This window comes from Ambystoma mexicanum, chromosome 11 (genome assembly GCF_040938575.1).
Source record: "Ambystoma mexicanum isolate Mex_15411 chromosome 11, UKY_AmexF1_1, whole genome shotgun sequence".
NCBI lineage: Eukaryota > Metazoa > Chordata > Amphibia > Caudata > Ambystomatidae > Ambystoma > Ambystoma mexicanum.
Window position 1 is genome coordinate 1,467,456,789 of NC_090934.1, and position 18,662 is coordinate 1,467,475,450.

The 18,662-nt window shown below is 49.1% G+C and overlaps 1 protein-coding gene across 2 annotated transcripts in view; it reads right to left on the bottom strand.

The window, feature by feature from the left end:
• The window catches only part of IQGAP1 (IQ motif containing GTPase activating protein 1), a 473,401-nt gene that overhangs the window by 199,824 nt on the left and 254,915 nt on the right, over positions 1-18,662 (bottom strand). For both annotated transcript variants that reach the window (XM_069625145.1, XM_069625146.1), the window contains one exon: positions 1,426-1,589. In XM_069625145.1, the coding sequence (XP_069481246.1) occupies positions 1,426-1,589 (164 nt within the window). The remainder of the gene's footprint in view (positions 1-1,425; positions 1,590-18,662) is intronic.

An 18,662-nucleotide genomic window follows, 5' to 3' on the forward strand; every position in this document is an offset into this window, starting at 1 on the left:
TCCTTGGCTAATATCACAAGTTTGCTTCAACTATTGAACTCAGTGCACCCCATGGTGGGGATTCAGGTCAACTGGAGTACCTAAAAAGGTTGCAAGTAAGCAAACATCCCAAATATATGTCATGGTGAGGGATCAAAATGGAACTTTGCAAGCTACACACCAGTCTGTAAAATGTCACACGCCCCTTCAGTGCTCCACATCTCTTACTGAACAAGAGTCAGTTACCACTAGCCATTGGCTAGTGACAACTGCACATTTTTTAGACTAGTCAAGGTCTATTGTACACAGCTTTGATATCTATGGAAGCTTATCTTGACTTTATTGAAACATAATTAGAAATTGTACCTAGATGTTGATAAGGGAGAGCGGGTGAGAAGGGGGAGGGGAAGCTTACCAAACACTGAATGACCCTGTTTTGAAGGCATTGTTTTTTATTTTCCTTTCCATGCTAATCTCTCGGGGAACCCTTGGATGCTGGGCTGCCTTGTCTAGAGGCATCAGAATTGCCCCAACAGTAAACAGTGCAAGAGAATCCAGGACACGATGAACAGATCTGTAGCGTAAAGTGATTTGGGCAACCCTGTCGGTGCCAAGCCTACCCACGATCAAGCAAACGACATGAAACCTGCTATATTCAGGCAGCATTGGTCCTTAAAAGAATTAATTCACAGTCATCATTTCTAACTGCATGTGGGTAACTCCCTATTCCACCCCCCAGCAGAGGTCTTGCTAACAAACAAAAAAAACGGATGGCCCTGTACCTAGAAATTTAAATAAATAAGAAGCCTACCCAAGAGTCCAGTAGAAGTGAGGACATGTCTAATACCTAGGGAAAGGCTCCAATACCCTGACCCTAAAAAAAGTAGCACCCTGTAATTTCCTCTGGCAGAGACCCCCCCCCAACCCCCATCAGTGATATGGCAATGCCCCGTGCCGCCTTCTGGAACATCCCGGAGGGTCTCGACATTACAGTGCACGGGAAAGAGTCATATGCAGTTACTAGTCGGGATGAGAAAATCCCCCATTGAAGCCTTGAACCCACGTTCCCTCTCCTCTGCTTGCCTTCAATTCAAATAGCCGACTTACCTTTACATGGGAGATGGACTTCTTGGCACGCTAGTTGATGACTCTCATTCATGTATATTTGGCTTAACTAATCAACCTGAGGAGAGCGCTGAAGGGACATTACAGGTGATTTGGGAATAGTTGTTCATCCATCAAACCTAGATTTGTGGGACATTATATGTTTCGAGGTGCATATGCTTTCAACGTTTTTACTTTCAGCAAGACTTAAAATGCGGAGATAACCATCGAGTTGTTTTGCTCAAGATACAAGAAGAGCAAAGGCCAGTTGTGCATTCCAACAGACCCCAAACGAATAACACAAAGTGAAGGACTGGCTCGCGCTTCCTATCCACCACTCACCTCAGGACTTTGCTGCTGTAGTGTGACCAGCTCTCTCTGATAAAGCTCTGCCGCAAAAGGATAGACCAGAGGCAACTGGGCTTCTGGATTCATCAGTTCCGCTACCGTCTCCTCAGCAACCCCCTTCCGGATCGCTGCATTTATCCGGCCCACAGCGGCCAACCCTGAACAGAGAAGTACAATTAGATTAAAATGGCAGAAAGCACTGTTTACAAGAGTTGGGTCCATCACGTAGGCAGATTAATTTGCACCAAAAACAACAAATCCCTAAAGCAGAGAGGGCCACACAAATGGCAGAGAGAGGGCCACACAAATGGCAGAGAGGGCCACACAAATGGCAGAGAGGGCCACACAAATGGCAGAGAGGGCCACACAAATGGCAGAGAGGGCCACACAAGGGAACTCTATTACTAAGCACTGCCACAGTGGAAGACCCAGACAATGTCCCCCACACTAGTCCCAGCAATATCTGCACTCAAGTGTGGTTCGAAGTCAAGAGCCGTGGACCTTCGAAATGTGGACAATGATACTTCAGCTCACCAATTGTGGCGCTATAGCCGACTCGCAGAGGTTTAGTACAGTGGGGCCAATCAGGACTACATTTGAATCCAGAAATGTGCAAGTGAAGGGAGAAGGCGAACTATTACATTAAAAGCTATACATGGAATGAAAACCCTGACAAGTAACATGCACTAAGAACTACATCATCCAGAGCCTCAGGGAAGGGGGGGGGCAGACCCGATAAAGACACAACCTAGATTCCCTGGGTTAAGCGATGCTCACAAAAAAGGACTTTAAATATCTCGATTTTAACTAGTTTCAAAAATAAGAAATAAAAGAAAGCCAAACAAACCGACAGTAACACGAACAATGGAAAAAGGCATTCTGAAGCTACAGTGTTCGAACATTGACTGCCAGCGGCAGGAACTTGGTAAATAGATTCTATGCTCTGGATCCCCAAGCCCTCTCTGGAAAGTCCACCTAGAGCTTGTCACAGTACCTCACACCCATGTCCAGTTCAGGCTCCTCCTTCTAAATGAAAAGGTGGAGTCAACAGAGTACGAGGGGAGTACGAGGGGTGTGCGACGGGTCCTGTAGATCCACAGACAGCAATACTCACACAGCGATCTCCTGCGACTCCGTGAGACGAGGAATCGCTGAACTCTTTTCCCGCGGCATAGGCTACATTCCTAAATTTAGGCAGACATTGTATCCTTAAGCTTCACCTGCCTCACCTAGCGGTCGCTATGGTTGCGCTTCCAGGTCTGCGCTCTGCAGAGGCGGCCCACTAGTACTTTGAATAAAGGAACGTCCAGATGAAGTGGTCTGGTTTGCACAGGAAGAATTGAGCAAAGCTTTCAGTGTGATCAGGGATGAGTGTGACCAGGAATAAGTGTGAGCCTGAGACTTTGCTGTACCCACTGAGTCGAGGGAAGCAACTCCTTCCCCAATGGTCATTCGGGGTGCAGGGTCCGGAGATATTGGCCTGAGCTTCCCAAGCAGAACAGTTCTTGGAAGACAGCAGGGACGCACAGACCTACCTCACAATTCCTCTTTGGGGTGGCCTATGCTTTTGTGATATGGGAGTCACAGCCAGGTATGAGAATGAAAACCCCCAAGCTAAATGGGGAACTTGGGGTGAGTGAGAACCCCAGCTTTTGGTGGCCAGACCGCCAGCTGTGGGTGGGTGGCTAGGTCCCTTTGCGTTAAGTTCTCAAATGCCAATTACCCTAATGTTCGGTTTAGACTGATGCCTTGGTGGGAAATTTGGAGGACCAAAGGGAGGGATCAAAGGGGAACGAGTTATCTTGTATTTTGGTTCCCCTGTTGTATTTTGGTGGCTTAGGTTACTTTTTCCGAACAAACGCGCTGTGCTGCTCTAGACTGCATGACGTCTGAGCTGTGCACAGTGTTGCATCACCGCCCATTCTTGGTTTTCTTGAATTGTAAAATCCAACTAAGAATTTTAGCTAAAAAAGGGTTTGGGTCCGGCGCAATCACCGGGAAGTTCCCAGATTCAATGTGTGCAGTCTTTACCCTGCGCCTGGTCTGGGGTGCCGATTTAGACCTTGAAACTATCTAGAACCCATTCACAAAGAGGTCAGACCTGGGTTTCTCAACTGTGGGCCCCCACTCTCCGAGGTAAGTAAGAGCCACACTTATAAATGGCAAAATCCATTTCCCATTCACCCACTCGTAGCAACAATGTCTGGCTGCGGGTCTGGCATTGGCTTTACGTATGGGTTCTGTTAGGCAGAAACCTGTGCAGTTCCCTTAGGGACCACTGCAAAAGATTTAGGACTACAGGTGTTTGGCACTTGGTAGCAGTCTGTACCACCCAGATTTACCTGGTAGCTGTGGCTGAGCAGTCAGACTTCCCTCAAGATGAGTTAGGCAGTATATAGAGTATACACAATAGGTACAGAGATACAGTAGCACAAGCAAACACTGACCAGAGCTTTGGTGTAAAAGTATATAATTATTTATTTAAAGACACACTTGTAAATTACACTAGCACAAAGAGAGGTAAGTAAATTCAACACAGTCACTATTATATATATATACACCCTGATTACTTATTAGACAAGTCTAAATGAGAAACATCACTTATTTTCAGACAGAGGTGAGCGCTTAACATAAGATGGCACTCTAATAAGTTATTAAAAAGGGAGGGAAAAGGCAGAGTTATGAAAGCACACAAATTTCTATACTTTTCAAAGAACCACAGTGAGGCAGTTCAGGCAAAGTCTACTGGAGAGCAAGGAAGTTCAAATGCCAGGCCCACTCTTAGAGAGAGCAAGCGAAATGTGCCCAGGATTACATAGTGGGGTTATGCCCAAAGAGTCTTTGTAAATAGTTCGCAAAAAGATTGAGATCAAGTCAGGAAAAGTTAATTAACAGTTTCCAGGCTAACCCAGGTTAGAAAGTCGAGGATTCACTGTCACCCCGAACGATCTGTCGCAAGGGAAGCCAGGCGGGACACAGTACCTGAAAGTGGGAAGAACGCTCCAGCGGGGGCAGTTGTTCCTGGCAGCGGGTGAAAGTCGGTGTTTCGTCCAGAGGAAGAGGAGGCCTCGACGTGGAGGAAAGCTGGAGGTCGTTGCGCTGCCAGGGAAGAAACCAGCCACGGAGTTTCCCGGTTACAAGGTACCACCCTTTTCTTCGCGGTAGTGGTAAACCGTGGTATTCTGGTTGCCGGGGTGCTTGGCACGGGCAAGGCGGCCACGAGATGGTCCAGGAAGGAGAAAAGACGGGCAAACTGGTTATCCCCACCAGTCAAAGGAAGAAGGCTCTCCGGGCTGGAGATCTCCTCTGTCGTCGGGAAAAGTGGTGAGACGGTTCAGCAGGGCTCCACCGGTGGTGTCGTCGTTGCAGGTCGGCTCGGCTTCTCCCTCCTCGGATTCTGTAGGTCCTGTGGCGACTTCTGAAGTTCCAGTCCCCAAAGCCCTGCTTTTATGCAGAAACCCCCATTCATTCAGCCTAGCTGTCACTCAAACATGCTAAGTGGTGAGCCGGGCGGCTCACCACTTGGGCCAATCACACAAGAGTGTGACTTGAGTTGCCGAGGCAACTCAGTCCAGGGTGCCTAAACCCCCTCACACACCCTGTGTTACCCAGACAGAGTGGCACCACTTTTGGAGGCTTCTGTGGAGAAGCCCGCCAAAAAGTGGAACAAAGGGCTCGACTTGGGTTGGAGTCACAGAAGCGAACACAAACGCCATTTTGGAACCAAGTTTCGGCCAAAAATACCAACCGGTGAATTTATATTAATTTAATAAACCGGCGGTATGTTCGAAGCTATATCAAAAAAGTGGTAGCCTCGAACAATGGGAAAATCCCATAGGAATATATTTGCGGTCGAATATAAAAAGTAGTGTCCACTGCCACCAGCCAAAACTCGGTCGGGGGGGAATGGACAGTGCCCCCTCGAACAACAGACCCCGGGGCAATCAAATTGCCCCGACCAGTACATCCACAATAGGATGGTTTGTACTGGTTCTGTTCACAATTTGAGACTAGTAAAGCCAATGGTGACTTTACATGCCCTGGGAGACAGTAGTCAGTCCCAGGGTATGGAGTCTATGTGTGGGGGTCACTACGACACCCCTGGGTTATTGCACGGAGGGTGCGGTGTAACCCACATATCAAAAACACATGAAGCCCTATGGGGTAAAGGACCCCATAGCCCATAGAACACATGGAAAGACAAAGGAACACCTCAAATCATGCCTAAGAGTGGGAGGAAAAGAGTCTCACTCTTAGTAGGAGAAAAGAATAAACCCCAAAAAATCCAGCAAAGCTGCTGGGGGACTCGCTAGGTTTGGGAAATTAGCCTTTACAGAGAATTCTCCCTAACAGGTTCCCAGTAGAGGCTTCCCCTCTGACCCACAGGAATCAAGGAAAGGCTGCCCCAAAGCCAGAAAGCCCACTCAGCCAGCCGTGGCAGGACACTGGCACTTTGAAACTGGGTGCCTGGCGGGTACCTGGCCCCGGGTGACTCTTATGTCTTATGTCGTTGACTCAATGACGTTCTTATGTCCCCGATGACCCTTTAAACGAGAGCTTGTGAGGGGAAATCAAGTAGACTAGTCAAGGAACATACCAAAATGCTCAGGGTTCAGACCAGAGTGCAAGGTTGGAAGGTTTATCTCACACTGGGCAGATAGTTCTCATCTCCCTTGAGGTGCCCACCCTTAGAAGGCCAAGTCGTACTGAAAGGGAACGGGCAATGGTCAGACAAGTGAACCCACGGGGTGACGAGGTTCTGCCATTTAGACCGATGGAGCTCGTCCCTGGGTTTGAGTATAGCAGAAAGAGTTGAAAGGTGGGTCACAGCTTTGCTCAGATCTTAGCAAAATTGTCTACATTCCGAGACTTGCCCTCGATATGATAGACTCGGAATCCACAGCAACCAGCTTTCCGAGCAAATCCCAAGAAAAGGGTGAAAGCCAGCAGCCGCCTGGTGACCCGTCCGGTGTTTGCCAAACAACAACAGCAGCGCTTTCCTTAAACTTCAGGCTCTTGATTTTCCAACATGAGTACCGCTCTTAAGTGTGAGTATCGCGAGCGTGGAGGGGGGAGGTTCAGGCGTGAAGGGTTGGGACCCTTTCAGAATGACTGGTACAAGAGGCCTAATTACGAGTCTGGCGGTAGCCTTGACGGAAAAACAGGCTGCAGCCGGACTGGTAATACCCTTCCGCCTCCGTGATTGCCGGAATCACTGGGGCATTACAACCCCGGTGACCCGATTATTCTGGAGGCGGAATTCTGTAAATCCCCATTCTCATGGAGTCCCATTGGACTCCAAGGGGATGGGGACCATGGAAACACCGGCTCCGTCTATGACGGAGCCGGTGTTTCCATGTCCGCCTGCAGGCAGGTGGTGTTATTTCCGCCAGGTCAGACCTGGCGGGAGTGACACCTCCCGCCTGCAGGACTCGGAATCAGCCGGTCCGGAAACAACGGTGGCGGCAGAGTTGTTTCCGGACCGGCTGACTTGTAATGAGGCCCAAAATGTGTTATTTCTGTTAATCGTGCGGTTACTGGTAAACTTCGATTTATTTGCAAATTCAATCCAGATTATAAGGATTTTGTGTTTGCATCAAAACAAATAACATTTGCAATTCTCCAAATGTCCTTCAACATTTCCCAAACGCCTCTCCAAAAGGCGCACGACTGCGTATTGTAGCCACCTGGCCCTCATACATCGATTCCAATGACCACAGCACCGCGGCGGCGCGCCAGATAAGATTTAGAAGTGGGATATGAAAAGAAATGATATTTTATTTATATCGCGCTCGTACACAAGTGTTTCAGAGTGAGTATTTGACTCTCTATTTTGTAAAGTTGGGAGTACATTTACTTTTTAGGCAGTAAAATTGAAATCCAATTCCCAATGAGAGTATTTTATAAGCGAGTAAAAATATGTTTTAACTGAAAAACAGAAATGTTTTTGTACTATTTATTTCTGTGCACCTTGTTATTTACGCATAGGAAACGATACATTTTTTACTTGTTACAATCATGCAGTTATATTCGTTTATTCCTGGGGTACTACGTGCACTGCGGGTCCAAACATATCCATGGAGGAGTGTGGGTGAAAACGGGGGCGCAAGATTCTTTTCCCTATTTTTTGTTGGGACTATTTTTACTCTCCGTTTTTATTTTTTGGGGAGTATTTGCCGATTTTTAGGGAGCAAAAGTGTCCGATACACCCCTTATCTGTAGGGCTGGCAGGGGGCGTGAGACACATACACATTTTAAATGAAGAAACTTCCTCTATAGGGTTGGCAGTGAATGGGCACAGGAAAGGTTGAGCAATGGGACTCTGGACGATTAGTAACAGCCCATCGCTGCTTTAACGAAGCCCACATCCCACAGAGTGCAGAGGTTTCTGCCACAGGTGGACTTGTTCTTGCCATAAAATGTTTACATGGATATGGGCATAGCCTGGCAGCACCTGCTGAAGAGTACCCACTGGGTGGCATCTGAAGGTAACCCAGGGACTTTGCTAGTAAGAGTGACGCTTGGCAGGCGCTTGCAGTCCACAGCAGGGCGCAAGGAGCCAGATAAGGAGCCGGGCAAGACCTCACTTTCCTCTTCTGAAGGATGATATAAGAGTATCCAGGCTGGAGTTATCGCGGGTCACGTGCCTGCTTATCTCCCGCTGCTCCTTGAATTATTATATTGACAGATAAGAGTGATATGGCTGTGTGCTTGGCAGGACTCGCGCCGAGAACACAAAGGAAGAGGTCTTGAGTGTGCGCGCGAGGAGTGCCCTAAGCATCAGCTTTGAAGCTGCACAAACCTACGGAACAAGGAGGGGTATGCAACATTCAAAGTGCTCCCGAGTCCCCACACATTCATACAGATACATTAATACAGTTAAATTCATTAAAGTTTCACGCCATGCTCGATACAACCATGAAATGAAGTCCTCGAGATAGCAGCAAATTATTGAGCGACCCTCTCCAAGATATGCCCTTATTTCATTTATTTGCATTTTTAAAGCGCTCACACAGCCCGGAGGTATCGAGGCGCTGTTACAGAATTTGTTGTTGTTGTTGTTGTCTTAGTTGCATATTTATAAAGCGCTTAAATACCCAGAGGTTTCTACGCGTGGACTGGGATCGAACCTGTGTTGCTTCATGTCGCCTTGCTTCCAAGGCGAGCGCGTTGCCCCTGAGCTATCCTTCCTTAGGAAAACTGCGTTTACTACCAATGTCCTCATTCTCTTTTGGGAAGCTTTAGTGAGGATGTCTACAGGTGAAGAAAAATCCTAATGGGATGGCGCACCCTTTAATCCAGTCCATGCTAGGTGGGTGCTTCTGAGCAGAGGTCATAGGAACGTCCCTGAGGATGGCATCAGGGTCTCTGCCTTCCACCCGGATACCTCTGCCATAGCCCAGGCACAGGACACCCGCTCCTCTCCTCCACATCTGTGAATAAAGGACGAGTCCTGCAGCACACCTCCAGAGGCGGTGGCGGTCCTAGTAGAGTTGTCCACACATTAAATAGGGTTTAACCCTCTGGTTCTGCTTTGGGGTTTCGAAGACTATCAGTGCTGCGTCAAAAAGCCCTTTTTTCATTGATGGGGCTCTAACTTTGATCCCCAATACCCGCATTAGTCTGTAGGGGGATCCCGCATTAGTTCAATTCCATCTGTGTCGCGATCAATGCGCGTGGCGTGCAGCGTCTACAATCTGCACACAATGCTGCCATTCATTTAATGATGAGCCTATAGAAAACCACTGGTGGAGGCAACTTCAGTGGTGCCCGTTCAGAGAAGAATTGTCTAATCTTTAAATGCCTACCCAACCTGGATCGAACCAGTCACATCGAGAAACATCATCTCCATCGCCCCCTCGGCGCCTGCGTTCCACGGGCTTCCATCTCCTATAAGCCCCTGGCTTCCTTCCAGGGTTACCCACTTCCATAAAAGTAGTTAAGATCTTTCTTCTGTAATGTGCCCCTTGGGAGCTTCCGACAGTCCTCATTTGATTGGCTGTTGCTGATCATGCCTAGAGGAAATTAAGTTGGTGCTGCCCATGTCTTCAGTGTGCTATAATCTTAGGCCCGGCATGGAGGGTCTTTTCGCCTTCTGCTGAACAATAGCATAAGATTTAGAAACGGTTGTGCGGTTGTGTGTTAGGCAAGAGCGGGTTAGATCTAAGCATCTGGATGGCATATGCACAAGGTCCGGCTTTCACATTATACACTGTCCAGTGTGGCATTGCGACTCTCCTTGCTCAACGATTTTATGTTTCGTGGTGATAGTGCATGGGAAAGCAAGTGGCCGCCATTGCAGTTAGGAAGTGGTCGATAACAACGCACTGGTCTACGAGAGATCCAGCCAACAAAGGGTTGGGGCTAAAATGCCTCAAACCCGCCCGCTCACATCTTACAAGCCAAGGATGTCTAGGATGTGGGTGGAGTTGGGTGTCTGCCAGGTCTCGGTGATGAAGATGGCATCAGGGTTGTGTGTACTGATGAGGTCTGCGATGTCTGCTGCGTGGCTGATAGCTGAGCAAACGTTAGCGAGCCTCACGTTCCGTGTTGTGGATGGTGAGGGGTTGCTGATGGGATTGAGGCTGATGAGGGAGAGGTTGTTGCCTTACGGAGTTCATGACTTAGAGGAGTGATGCCGTTGATGTTGGCATTGCCTGGTGATGGAGGGGATTGCCTGTGGGAACAGAGGGAGAAAAGACATGTCAGCACGTGCTTACCTGTGCTCTGAGCAGGGGTTCGATCCCTGGGTCCCCCAGGGCCAAACCGGAAATGCCCTTTTCTTCATCTGCCCTTCACTTCAGACGCCCAGGCGACAGGCGCCCTTGACCTAAGAGCAGGCAGGAAGAGGCCAGTCTAAAAAGGTAGGTGGGACTTAGGTCACATGACCCAGATCCACTTGCACCTGCTCCACCAACTGCAAAGGAAAAAAGGCTGATGTCTGAAATTCGTCCCTGTTGCTTCTGCCTTGTGTACCCTTACAGACAGGGAAATCCATTTGTAAGCGAAGTTCGCGGTCCAGCCTGCTGGGTCACATCCTTTCTGCGGAAGGCCACGAGCGGTATTACCCAAATTGTTGAAACACAATTGTTCGAATTACCTAATTGACCGAAAGTCAAAGGTCCGAATTGACCTTTGCACAATTGACCGCATATATGTATATGTATATGTATATATGTATATATGGGATACATTACTCACCGTAATCGTATTTCTGATGCTTGTATCTGCTTAGATTCACATGCTGTGCATAGGCCGACATCTAGTGGAAGCTGCTGAGTATTACAGTTTGTTTTTCGAAACTCGAAAATGGGCGTCGACACAGGCGTGCCAGTAATACTATCCCTAGTGTGACGTCCACTGTACCCAAGATCCCTCACGCGTCTGGGATCCTCAGATTGTATTTTTTCTGACATGAGGAAGCATGAGGAGTAGCGTGAGTACAGATAATCCAAGCAGATAGACAGAAAGGTAAGACTACAAGCAATCATGCGCCTTCTCTCGGAGGGGAGGAAGGGTGGGTCGCATGTGAATCTAAGCAGATACAAGCATCAGAAATACGATTACGGTGAGTAATGTATCCCTTCTGAGGCTTGTGGAATCTGCTTAGATCACATGCTGTGCATAGATTAGCGAGCAGTACCCGAAGAAGGAGGTGGGATGTGAGAAGGGTCATGAGCAAACAGGTGTCTTAGAACCGCTTGTCCCACTTGTGTATCTGTCTTGGAATGAGTGTCAATGCAGTAATGCTGAGTAAAAGTGTGAATAGAGCTCCAAGTAGCTGCTTTGCAAATGGTGTCGAGGGGAACATTTGCAATGAAAGCTAGAGTGGCCCCAATGCCTCTAGTAGAATGGGCCCTTGGCGTAAAAGGCAGAGTTTTTTCAGAAAGAGAGTAACACAGCTGTATACAGTTGATAATCCACTTCGAGATCGCGCCTTTAGAGACGCGATCCCCCTCTCTGCCTGTAGCTACGGAGACAAACAGTTGATCTGTTTTCCTTAGCGGTCTGGTTTTATTTACATAGTAGAGGACCGCCCTACGCACATCAAGGGTGTGTAGTTTCACCTCAGCTGAGCTTTGCGGGTTCTGGAAGAAAGCCGGAAGCTCGATGGACTGGTTTACATGGAATTTAGATATAAATTTAGGTGAGAACCTAGGGTGTGTGCGTAAAACCAGTTTGTCTTTGTGGATAGTAAAGAAAGGATCCTGCACTGACGGAGCCTGAATTTCACTGACCCTTCTTATAGAGGTAATGGCTACTAAGAAGGCCGTTTTATAAGTCAGGTGTTTGAGACTACTTTTATGCATGGGTTCGAAAGGGGGGCCCATGAGCTTAGCTAGCACCACATTGAGGTCCCATCCTGGCGGTGGGTTCGAAATAGGAGGGTGAAGTCTCTTTACTCCTTCCATGAAGGCTTTAACTACTGGTACTTTCCACCACGATACTTTGTTATGGGATGTGGTGTAAGCCGAGAGGGCTGCCAGGTGTACTTTCAGAGAGTTAAAAACCAAACCTGCGTCCAGCAGGTGGAGCATGTATGTTACAACGTTGGAAGGAGTGCAATCAACTGGGTTGATTTGTTTATTCTGGCACCAAATAACGAATCTCTTCCACTTGTCAAAGTAACAGTGCCTTGTGTTTGGTTTCCTGGATTCTTTTAGGATGTCCATACACCTCTGTGGTAAATTGAGATGGCCAAACTCTATGACCTCAGGAGCCATGCTGCCAGGTTCATTGAGTTGGGTTCCTGGTGCACTGTTTGACCTTGTTGCTGGGACAGTAGGTTGTACCAGGCTGGGAGTTTGATGGGCTCGCACACCGCCATCCTGCGTAGGTGTGGAAACCATGGTTGTCTCGCCCACATGGGAGCAACTAGGATGAGCGTCATCGATTCCTTGTTCATCTTGTACACCACCTTCCTGATGAGAGGAGTTGGTGGAAAAGCGTACGCAAACATCCCTGACCAGTTCATCCACAGGGCGTTCCCTTGGGAGTCTGGCTGGGGGAACCTGGATGCAAATCCTGGGCATTGTTTGTTTTCGCTTGTGGCGAATAGGTCTATAGTGGGGAAAACCCCACTGAGAGAAGAGATCTTCTACGATATCTCTGTGAAGGACCCATTCGTGTTCTTCTGGGAGGGAGTCTCTGCTTAGGGCATCCGCTAGGGAATTGAGCTCCCCTGGAACATGTTGTGATGACAGGAAGATGTTCCGTCTGAGTGCCCATATCCAGATTTTCTGGGCAAGCTTGGACAGATTTGGCGAACGAGTCCCTCCTTGTTTGTTCAGATAGAACATGGCTGTCGTGCTGTCCGTCCGGATCTGCACCGACAAGTTTAGCAGATGGGGCTCGAACGCCCGAAGCGCTCGGAATACTGCCAGAAGCTCTAGCAGGTTGATGTGGTTCTTGGCTACTGAGTGAGACCAGAGACCCTGAGCTGTGTGGTGGAGATGGTGAGCTCCCCACCCAGTCAGGCATGCATCTGTAGTCACCACTGCCTGTACTTCGGGATCGTAAAAGGGTTTTCCCCTTGCGAGATTCTCTCTTGTCCACCAGTGTAAGCTCTGTACGAGTGTTGGCGAAACGACCACTAGATCGTCCCACTGACCACTTGCCTGAGACCACTGTTTCGCCAACCATTCCTGCATGGGACGCATGCGCAGACGCGCGTGGGGGACCAGGTAAATGCATGACGCCATCATGCCCAGTAACCGCATTGCTTTGCGTACCGTTATATGTTGACCTGACTGATAATGTGGAATTTGCAGTAGTATTTTCCGAATTCTCTCTTCCGAAGGGAAGGTCAACCCTTTTTGAGTATCTAGGATTGCTCCTAGGAACTGTTTTGAGGTGCTTGGCACTAGACTTGACTTCTTCTCGTTGATAGAGAAGCCTAATTCGTGGAGGAGGTCGATAGTCCTCTGAATGTTTGACCTGCAAATTCCTGGGGTTTCCCCCGTTATGAGCCAGTCGTCCAGATAAGGGTACACTGGGATTGCCTCCCTGCGTAGGTGTGCAGCCGCCACCGCCAGTACCTTGGTGAATACCCTTGGTGCTGAAGCTATCCCGAAGGGCAGTACCTTGAATTGGTAGTGGCGACTGTCCACTTTGAAGCGCAAGTATTTTCTGTGCGCTGGGAGCATGGAAATATGAAAATAAGCATCTTTCATATCCAAGGTTGCCATGTAGTCCCCCTTTTTTAGGAGGGGGATTACCTCTTGTAGCGTGGTCATACAGAATTTTTGGGGCTTGACATACTTGTTGGCAGGCCGTAAGTCCAATACTGGGCGCATTGTCAAATCTTTCTTTGGCACAAGGAAGTAAGTTGAATAGATACCCTTGTTTACCTGGTGTCCTGGGACGAGTTCTATCGCGTCCTTTTCTAGCAGAATGGCGATCTCCTCGAGAAGGATCTTCTGATGTTCTAAGGAGTGTATTCTTTGTCGTGGAGGGTGGTTCCGGGGACGCTGCAGTAATTCTATACAATATCCTGTGGACACTGTTGACAGCACCCATCTGTCTGAGGTGATCCCTTCCCAAGCCTGGGTGAAGTTGGAAATGCGTCCCCCTACTGGGGTTGCGTGAGAAGGGACCCTGAACTGAGCGTCACTGCTTTGGTGGAGGCGTGCCACCTCCCTTGTTGGGGCTGCCTCTGCCTCTTCCACGACCTCTCTTGTTACCCCTGCCGTAACTCTGGGTAGACTGCTGGTTGTTATTCCATTGTGTACCCTGTCCTTGGGCATAGTTGCCTCTTTGTGAATTTTGGCCGCGTGGGCGACGAAAATTACTGTTCCCCCTCTGGTTAGGGGGTTTGTTGGTAAGCTGGCCAAGGGATTTGAGAGTCTCGTACTCGTCCTTGGCATTTTTAAGTGCGTCTTCGACCGCTTTCCCAAACAATAGATCGGGTTCCACCGGCTTGTCTATTAATGAAGCCTGGGTTTCTGTTTTGAACCCCGACTGCCGTAACCACGCATGTCTTTTGATAACAGTACCTTCTGCTATCAATCTTCCTGCGTTGTCCGCAGCGTCGAAAGTTGCTTTTAATATGCAACCAGACACGGCTCTCCCTTCTGCCGAGATCCGAGCCAACTGGCCCTTTAACGGTTCAGGAGCAGAGGCTATGAGCGCCGCGACCTCTTCCCATTGATGGCAGTTGTAACTAGCCAACAGGGTGGTGGAGTTTGCAATCCTTGCTTGGTAGGCGGACGTTGAGGCTACCTTCCTGCCAAACCCGTACAGTCTTTTGCTCTCCTTGTCGGGAGGAGCTTCTGACGACGATAAGGGTGTCCCAGCCCTCTTCCGAGTGTTGGTAACCACTAGGGAGTCTGGTTTAAGATGTCCTCTTATATAAAGAGGGTCAGACTGGGCTGCCCGAAAAAGTTTTTCGACTCTGGGGTTGACGGCTCTGGTGAGGTTAGGATTCAACAGGGATGGATCTATTCTACGTTGGATGGATTTAAGGATAGGGATGGTCTGAGCGACCGGCCTCCTCTCTCCCACCAATTCTTCTGCGAAGTCCCTTTCCTCTTGTACACCGTGGGTGTCGATGTGAAAATGTTCTGCTGCGCGAGCGAGAACTTCATTAAGGAGGGGCTGGTTATCAACTGGTGAGTCGGTAACTGAGGCTTCGCTCTCTACCGGGGAATCTACTCTGTAAATTTCCTGTTCATCTTCTACCTCCTCCAGGTCCTCATCATCCGCATAGTATTCAGTCCCGGTTTGTTCCTCCATAATTGTAAACTCCTGGTCCCCTTCAGGGAAAGGCTGTCCTTGGTATCTGGGGTGTGGAGTAGAGTATGGAGTAGAGAAAGGCTGCACCTCGAAGGGTTCAGGTCTTTCGAACCGGGCCTTCTTACTTAGGGGGATAGGATCAGAGGAGCCTGAGGGTGTGGCCCCTTGAGGGTCATACGAAAGGAAATGTTCTGGGTTTTTGTCATAAAAATCAGCTAAGGAAGACATCCTTGACATGACCCTGTCTATGTCTTCACTGGACCATTCTTTGGAACAGGGTATGACTTTAGTAGGCAACTTAGAGGACTTATCAAGGGTACCTTTGCTGGAAGTTGATGTCCCAGTAGATTTATGTTTGTCTGTTTGCTTAGGGTGGAAGGATGGTCTTACAGGAGTGGAAGGCTGTGCTTTCCGCTGTTTCCCCCCCTCCCCGTGCGTGGAAAAATGTTTTCCCTGCCCCTTGGAGGCCCCAGAGACTTTCGACGCCTGGCGTCGAGGGTCTGGAGAGGTATCTTGTTTCGAGCGTGGGGCCTCGCTGGTGTTAACTGCGGCCTCGGTCTCCTGGAGCGCGGCCTGGGGGTGGAAGTCGTCTTCGTCTTCCGACGATCGAACTTCCGTTAATCTAGGGAGCGAGGCACTCTTGGCAAGAGTGGATGATTGCCTTGCGTCATGAGGCGATCTCGATCGAGAGCGCCCAGAGGACACCGAGTCGGACCGTTCTATTTGTGCCTCTTTCCGAGAAGTCGACGTCGTCGAGGTTCGGTTGGACTTAGTGTGCTTAGTGTGTGTAGGGTGTGTAGCGCTTGCGTCGCCGGGGGTATTCCCCATAGCCGCCCTGCCGGACAACCTTCCGAGGTCGGGGACCTGCGCTCAGCAGTCTTTCGACGCCGTAATGCCCTCGCCGTCCGAAAGTACGGCGTCGCTGCCATCGCTGAAGGCGCCCTCCGCTGCCATGGCCGCCTGCCTGGCGTGGTGGGCCCAACGCTTTGTCGAACGGTCCTTAAGTGTCTTAGGCTTAAACCTACTACATGCTCTGCAGTTCGCTTCGGGGTGGTCCCTCGGCAAGCAGAGATTGCACGTGGCGTGCCTGTCGACCCAAGGGTATTTGCGGTTGCACTTGGGGCAGAATTGGAAAGGGGTACCCTCCATACGCACCTTGAGGCAGCGGGCTGGTAAGTGTAGGAAATATATAAGGTGTACTTATATACCAAGAGTGAAGAGTATGTACCACCCCCCACTCTCCCTACTTGCAGGTCCGAGGCCAGCGGCCTACTAGGCCCGGGCCGAGGCCAGCGGCCTTCCGAGGCCCAGATCCGTCGTGCAGCAGCCGACGGTCGATGTCTTCTCCAGCCGTCGTCGAGTGTCGAGGGTCGACGTTGGGGTGGGGAAGTATGTCAATAAATAATTTTAAACTTCTATAATTAGCAAAAGTATGGCTAAGGCCAGGGGACTCCGCAAGATGCTTCCGACCAGTATGGCGGAAAAAAACAATCTGAGGATCCCAGACGCGTGAGGGATCTTGGGTACAGTGGACGTCACACTAGGGATAGTATTACTGGCACGCCTGTGTCGACGCCCATTTTCGAGTTTCGAAAAACAAACTGTAATACTCTGCAGCTTCCACTAGATGTCGGCCTATGCACAGCATGTGATCTAAGCAGATTCCACAAGCCTCAGAAATATATATATATATATATATATATATATATATAAATATATATAAATAATGGGGGGTTGCAATGGGTTTCCCCCCGCATATATGTAACAATTGACCTACACAATTCGGTCAATTGTGCAAAGGTCAATTGTAATTCGAACAATTGTAGTTCGAACAGTTCGTATGCAACCCCAGGAGCAACCCCAGACATGGTTTGGCCTCATTAAGCGTCATCAAGTGAGGTGCAGGTTGCCACTCAGGGCACAATAACTTAGGGAGCCTCTTGCAGCATTACCCATTTCTTTGAGCCAACACTTTTGGATTTTAGGGTGCCTCACTAAGTGAGAGAGGGGTGGCCCAGACATTGGTCCCATTCCTTTGCTTGCTGCACCCCGGGGAAAGCAAGATCCGCCTCAGTCATGAAGTCCACAAAGGTTCATGTTGGGTAGAGGTTTCATTTATATGCCAACCCCCCCTCTACCTGGGAGACGCCCAGCACATGTTGCTGGACTCGTGGATCTTTTTGTCCGTTCTCCTGAATGAGGGGATCCTTTTCCCCCAGCATGCATTCTTTTTGCTCCCACTATGGGAAACCTTGTTCATTATGCTTTTACTTTATTCGGCGGAGTCTTGCTTTGCTCCATATTTTTTAAGGCATCTGTGTTCCACTTTTGCAGCACACGGCACCTTGTGTGCGGTGTTGCTGGGAGCCCTTTGGGCTTTCCTTTTTAGATTTTTTTATTTTCCTTGTGAGAACTACTGTTCCCAAGGATAGAGGGATACTTCTTGCCTTTTCTTTTGTGAGATCAGCACACCCCATCTTAATTGGAGTGCTGAGGGGTTACATAGTATCCCCTTTCTCACTTCTCCTGTAACATTTCTGTTACAGTAACGAGCATACCTGAATGGCTGGTGGCAGTGGACGTGCTCTTCCAACGTTTGTGTAATTTTTACTCACAGGTTGTCTTCACAGCTACAGTAAGGCCCAGAAGGGTCACCATTGACCCAAAATGATAGCTATATTCTTTTTTGTCCATTTCTTGTGTGCTTGTCCTTTCTTGGTTCTTCATCTCCCATCTTAGATGGGGGAGGTCCTGGTTTGACTTTTGTCTTCAGCAGGAATCTTTTGTGAAACCTGCCAAGGCTCCAATGGGCCTGTGATGACAGGAACGAGGGGAGGAGTCCGAAACTCTGCTGTTCTTTGTCTTCTGGGATGTCTGCCTGGAACCAGTTCCAACTGGGAGGCTGGCTGTCTTGAAAGGACAGGCACCCCGCAAACGTTTTAATGCATCATGAGTGTAAGTAGCTGGGATCCCGAATAAAAGGCGAGGATCCGGAGGCTTAAGACAAGTCAACAACTGGAACAGAAGAAATGGAGAAGACGACTACTATCGGAGACACCTGCAGTACCTTCCAGCAACCAGAGAAGCCTAATGCCGTTGCTGTCTTGACCCCGTTTTCAAATCAACAGCGAAGCTCCGAAGTGGACGACTTCCTCCCTTGTACTGGTGGGCATTATCAGCCCTAAAACGACCTTCAATTCAAGCAATCCACGATGATCTGCAACCTACCTAGGCTGCGACCTGTCAATACCCTGGGACCCCAGGCCTGATTGCAGTGCGTCATCTTACCGTGAACAAACTCTCCTGAAACTTTGGTGGACTCCTTCTGGGCCTCCAGAGGCAAGATCCCATTCCTCAAAGTCCAATCATCAGAGGGCAGAACCGAGTGAGTGAGTTGAATCGTCCGGACGAGGACCGTTCTTCATTGGAGTCTGTAAAAAGGCATCAAAACCACAGAGCTGCGTTGGAACATTCATTCTTTCTCTAAACTGCTGCTG